This window comes from Triticum aestivum, chromosome 3D (genome assembly GCF_018294505.1).
Source record: "Triticum aestivum cultivar Chinese Spring chromosome 3D, IWGSC CS RefSeq v2.1, whole genome shotgun sequence".
Classification (NCBI taxonomy): Eukaryota; Viridiplantae; Streptophyta; class Magnoliopsida; order Poales; family Poaceae; genus Triticum; species Triticum aestivum.
Genome location: NC_057802.1, coordinates 32429203 through 32434691, shown reverse-complemented (window position 1 = coordinate 32434691; position 5489 = coordinate 32429203). Strand labels below are relative to the sequence as shown.

General features: G+C 53.5%; 1 protein-coding gene across 2 annotated transcripts; it reads left to right on the top strand.

Annotated features, from left to right (window-relative positions):
- Positions 1-1401: 1401 nt before the first annotated feature.
- On the top strand, positions 1402-4762 carry LOC123077138 (piriformospora indica-insensitive protein 2). 2 transcript variants are annotated; one of them, XM_044499354.1, is made up of 3 exons: positions 1402-2088; positions 3206-3626; positions 3720-4762. In XM_044499354.1, exons 1-3 carry the CDS (start codon positions 1840-1842, stop codon positions 4421-4423), a joined length of 1374 nt encoding a protein of 457 aa, XP_044355289.1. In that variant the 5' UTR covers positions 1402-1839; the 3' UTR covers positions 4424-4762. The 2 variants fall into 2 exon arrangements, with proteins under 2 accessions (XP_044355289.1, XP_044355288.1); XM_044499353.1 differs by having other exon boundaries at positions 3206-4762.
- Positions 4763-5489: the final 727 nt, after the last annotated feature.

The following is a 5489-nucleotide window of genomic DNA, read 5'->3' as shown; positions in this document are numbered from 1 at the left end:
ATCCGAAAATATTTCATAAAATGGCCGATTTGCATGACACCCAGACCTAGGGCCGTCAAGCAAATGGACCCTAGCATAGCGCCCTGGAGGGCGTCATGTTATCTAGGCGCCTTCTATCTAGCATTGGCGCCTTAGCCTAGGGCAACATGTAAATGGGCCCTAGCATGGAGCCCCGGATCAGGGCGTCATGGTATCTAGCATGGTATTTAGCATTGGCGCCTTCTATCCAGGCGGCGAGGCCCTACAACATGCAGGAGGTCCGCGTCCACAAAAGTGGGGTGAAGATAAACTTCCCCCTCAGCAGCTGCCAAGTGCTGTAGTGAGTCGACATCGACCCCCCAAGTAGTCTCCCGCCGCGGGGAGCGGGAGAATCAGGAGGCCTTTGAGCGGATCGACGTGGCACGCGTCGACTAGGCGTACAAGACGAAACTCCACCAGAATCATCGGAAGCTCTTCGTCAATGATCTTCAGGTCCTCGAGCTGTACAAGGAGGGTACCGACGAGTCCGGGCCGGGCCGTCCCGTGGGGAGGGGTTGAGGGGTCGACGATGAGGCCGGACTGGACGTTATCAATGTCTCGTCCAACGACTCCTACTCCTACTCTGGCGTTGTGAATTGGGACAAAATCATGGCTCAAGAAGACTTTGACTGTGACGCCTAATTCGAATCGAGGAAGATTATTAGGTTTTTGAGTTTTCATTTCATCTGAAATCGACTAGTTTAAATCTGTGTCATACCATGTAGTTTGAATCGGATTGTGCCATCTGCATTTAAATTTGTGTGGGTTTTTTACGGTGTTAAATTTAAGAGTTCGACTAAGAACCACATTTTGTTAACTCCTCAAATATAAGTTGAAGTTTGAGGAGAAATATAAGGGGCTAAATTTCAAGGGATTGGCCAAAGATGCTCTAATGATCCCTCATATTTTCTCTTTGAAATTTCATCCTTATTTGTGCACTAAAGCCAAGCTACCCAATGAAAACGAACGAATCTGGCCCTTTTCGAAAAGTTCATCACAAAAGTAACCAAATCCGAAAATATTTCACGAAATGGCCGATTTGCATGACACGCAGACCTAGGGCCGTCATGCAAATGGGCCTAGCATAGCGCCTTCATGTTATCTAGGCGCCTTCTATCTAGTATGGCGCCTTAGCTTAGGGCAACATGTAAATGGGCCCTAGCATGGAGCCTCGGATCAGGGCGTCATGCTATCCAGCATGGCGTCCCAGCCCAGGGCGCCATGGAAAAGCGAGACATTTTATGAAATTTAATCAAAATGGATTCATTTTGCGTTGTTTTTTTAAAAGCCAGATTTATCTATATTCACAGCTACCCATCCATGTGCGCAAACCATTAAGTAACCCATTGGCCAGAGCTTTTCTCTGTCTCTCGTTGTACTACCGTTGCCATCTTTCCATCAGAAGTCAGAAACCGCCGTCCCCTATCTCTCTCCCTCTGGCCTCTCTTTTCCTATACAAAACCAAACAAACCGCCAGCACAAGCCACCCGCAACACGCAACACAGAGCACACTGTCCCCTGCTCCTCCTCCTCTCTCCTTTCCTTTGCTCGCCGCCTCGGGATCCCCCGGCGCAGCGCAGCACTGAGCTGGCCTTTGCTTGCGTAGGAATGTCTCGGGCCTCCGCCTCTGCGCAGCGAAAGCCACATTTATTTGCCACCTAAAAGGGGCACACCTCCCAACCCCAGCTTCAATTCCTACCACGCCGCACCGCGAAACGCAGAGGTCGCGACAGGAACAATGGCGGCTATATAGCGAGCAGGGCAGGCAGACCGGAGGGGGAGCAGAGGTTCTTGTTTGTTTTCTTGCGGAGAAGTACTGCGATGAGGCGTGCTCGCGGCGGCAGGCTGCTCCTGCCCCTCGCCGCGCTCTTCTTGGCGCTGCTCCTCCTTTCCGGCTGCGCGGCGGAAGGGGAGCACGAGGAGGGCTCGCCGGTGGCGGCGGAGGAGCCGGAGGCGCCGATGGAGGACAAGGAGAAGGCGGCCCTGTACGCCGCCATCGGGGGCTTCGTGGGCAAGGCCTGGAACGGCTCCGGCCTCTTCCCCGACCCCTGCGGCCAGACTCCCATCCAGGTTCGTCTTCTTGTTCGTCTCCCCCACAGCTATAGCTCTTTCTCCTGATTGATTCATGGGAAGTGTTAGTTTCAACTCTGAGCAAATTGAGGATTGGAAAACACCAAAATTTGCCTCCTTTTTTTCATGGATTTATGCCCGGTCAAATCTATCCTGTTCTGCATTACATTGTCTTGAGATTCACTACAAATCGCTGCTCAAAAGGATCCCGTTTATTTGCACATCCAATTAATTGTCTTATATCTTGGGAACGCAAGGTGAGATGCTCCGAGCAAGCGTTCCTCAAACATGCTTTTTATCGCCAAAGATCTCGACAATTTCTCAGCACTGTATCATCGCTCCAAGTTCCCCCGTTCTTGTGTGCAACCTCCGTTTCCTGCCTTTTCACAAGCAGCAGCTCCCTCACTGTTTGCTCCATTGTTCCTCAACTGTTTCTCCTCGGAGAATGCAAGATTTTACAACTACTTCACTGTTGGACGGACGAGTGAGACCAAACCTCTGTTCCTCAACCTACCTACGGCCTCGGGATTTTTGCCTAATTTGGGAGCTTCTTTTTATCTCTGTTGTGCGCAACTACTTTTTTCACCGCACATGATAAGAATCTGTGATTTGAAATGTCAATGTTTTCTTAAACGCATCCCGTTTGGTCCTTCTTTTCCCATGTCTCCGTCCTCTTGCTCTTTTGCTTTGCCCAGAGGATTATTGGTACCAAGTACTACTAGTACTACTTTTTACCTTACACCGATTTAACACTTGTTGTTACCTTCATACGCAGTAGTTAGTTTAGCCTGGTTTACATCTGCTAGGAATTATTTACACTCTCAGTTGTACTAACTAGGCAAGAAAGCTGTACATGAACATGTGACCATTACATGTTGTACGTTTTGCTTGTTACATGTCCTGCTTCTGCTTATTACAATTTAACTGACTGACGATGACATTCAGATTCAGTGAAACAAATTGTTATTGGATCCCAATTTGTTGGTAGTACTTCTCAATTTGCCTGCAATTTTACTGAGTGATGATTTGACATTCAATTTTTTGTGTAATTTGGACATCGATATTCAAATTCAGTGCAATAATTGGTTCTTGGATCCCCATTCTTTTTTTTCTGCAGGGGGTGTCATGTGACCTCTTCAATGGCCTGTGGTACCCAACAGTGGTCAGCATCGGTCCGGTGCTCGACAACTCGCTGCAGTGCGCCCCGGACGCCAGGTTCAGCCCCCAGCTGTTCGACCTCCGGCGCCTCAAGAGCCTCACCTTCTACGCCTGCTTCCCGGCGGCCAACCCGACGGCGATCCCGGCGGCAAGCTGGGACAAGCTCGCCGGCACCCTCGAGACGCTCGAGTTCCGCTCGAATCCGGGCCTGTCCGGCGCCATCCCGGCGTCCCTCGGCCGGCTTGGCAGCCTGCAGTCCCTGGTCCTCGTCGACAACAACCTCACCGGCGCCGTGCCGCCGGAGCTCGGCGGGCTGGCGAAGCTGCGGCGGCTCGTGCTGTCCGGGAACGGGCTGTCAGGCCCGGTGCCGGCGACGCTCGGTAACGACAACACCCAACTACGCCGCCTCGACGAGCTGCTGATCATGGACATGAGCAAGAACTCTCTAACCGGGTCTCTGCCTCCGTCGCTAGGTGGGCTCAAGGGGCTGCTCAAGATGGACCTCAGCAACAACCGCCTCGACGGCCGCATCCCGCCGGAGCTCGCCGGCCTCGAGAGCCTCACGCTGCTCGACCTCCGGAACAACAGCCTCACCGGCGGCCTGCCAGGGTTCGTGCTGGGCATGGCGGCCCTGCAGGACCTGCTGCTCTCGAGCAACCCGCTGCTGGGAGGCACCCTGATGCAGCGCGGCTGGGAGAAGATGGCGAGCCTGGCGACACTGGACCTGTCCAACGTCGGCCTCGCCGGCGCCATCCCGGAGTCCATGGCGGCGATGCCGAGGCTGCGGTTCCTGGCGCTGGACCACAACCGCCTCTCCGGCCCCGTGCCGGCCAAGCTGGCCGCGCTGCCGAGCATCGGCGCCATGTACCTCAACGGGAACAACCTGACGGGGGCGCTGGAGTTCTCGCCGGCGTTCTACCAGAGGATGGGCACCAGGTTCGCCTCCTGGGACAACCCCGGCCTGTGCACGGCGGAGACGGCCGGGGGCGCGCCGGCCGGCGTGGCGGTGTGCAAGGACGCGCAGGACCCGCCTCGCGTCGGCGTGAGGGACAGGATGGATGGGGGCGGGAGGAAGCCCGAGGCGAGCTCGAGCCTGCCGGCGTCGTCCTCTTCGGCTGGCATGGTCACCGTGCTCTGGTGGTCTGTGCTGGCTCAGGGGATGGCGATGGCGCTGTAGGCGAGGAGAGAAAGACATGGAGGAAGCTTGTAGTTAGCTCGATCGGCTGGTTTCCATGGCGCTCTCGTAATTCTTTTGGCATTTTGGCTGGTTCTTGTTCTGCTCTCTTCTGTCAGGGGTTGAAGGGAGAACAGATGCAGAAGCAGCAGGAGTCTGGCGGTTGATTGATCACAGTAGGTTATGGGTTCAGAGAGGAGCGTGTAGTGACAGAGAGGTAGTGGTAGCTTGTTCTTTTGGGTGTAATTAGGTCTGTTTCTGGTTTCAAGTTGCAGGATGTGGATATATGCAAAGGTTGACGGCCCTCATCTTATTATATAATGATGAAATTTCTAAGATAAATATGTAGCAAATGATGGTTTTTATTACATGCGTGGAATATTTTGGATGGTTCCACTTTGTCACTTATGCATGACTAACAATTCAAGCAGACAAATTATAGATTCTGGCCTATGTATCTTGCCCAAATGATTATTTTTCTTTCATTTACTGAAAAAGACTGGGCCCCACTTTATAGGTAAAGCAACAACACACAATACTCCCATACAACTCACCACAACACACAATCAAGGCACGATATATGGGGGGTGTGGGTTAATGAACAGCTAACCAAGTTGAGCCGATGATGTGAGTGCTCGAAGGCGATGGCCTTCAGCAAGGGCACGATACCCGAGTACCACCGCCGCGCGATCCAAGGATCAAGGTTTTTCTCGGAGCAAAGTGAAGGATGAAGCGGAGCCGCGACGACACCTTTTAGAAGGAGACGACGCCTCGTCGGTCTGGCAGAGCGAGAGAGGGTTTTCATCTCCGCAAGCCCTCTTTGCCTCGGATACATAGAACAGTGAGCCAAGAGATGCCCGTAGGACCACCGCTTTCAAGCCGCCCACACGGCCATGGAAGCTAGCCGACAACCGAGCCACGAGCTCCGCCCATGAGCACCATGACTCCCACCTCCAGGGCCGCCAACCCGGTACCCAAGGCCCCAACTCCAACCCCGCTCATGCTAGTAGCCATGACGACCAAACGAACGGGTCGGTCAGATCTAACCTCCACCACCTCGCCTTGCGTC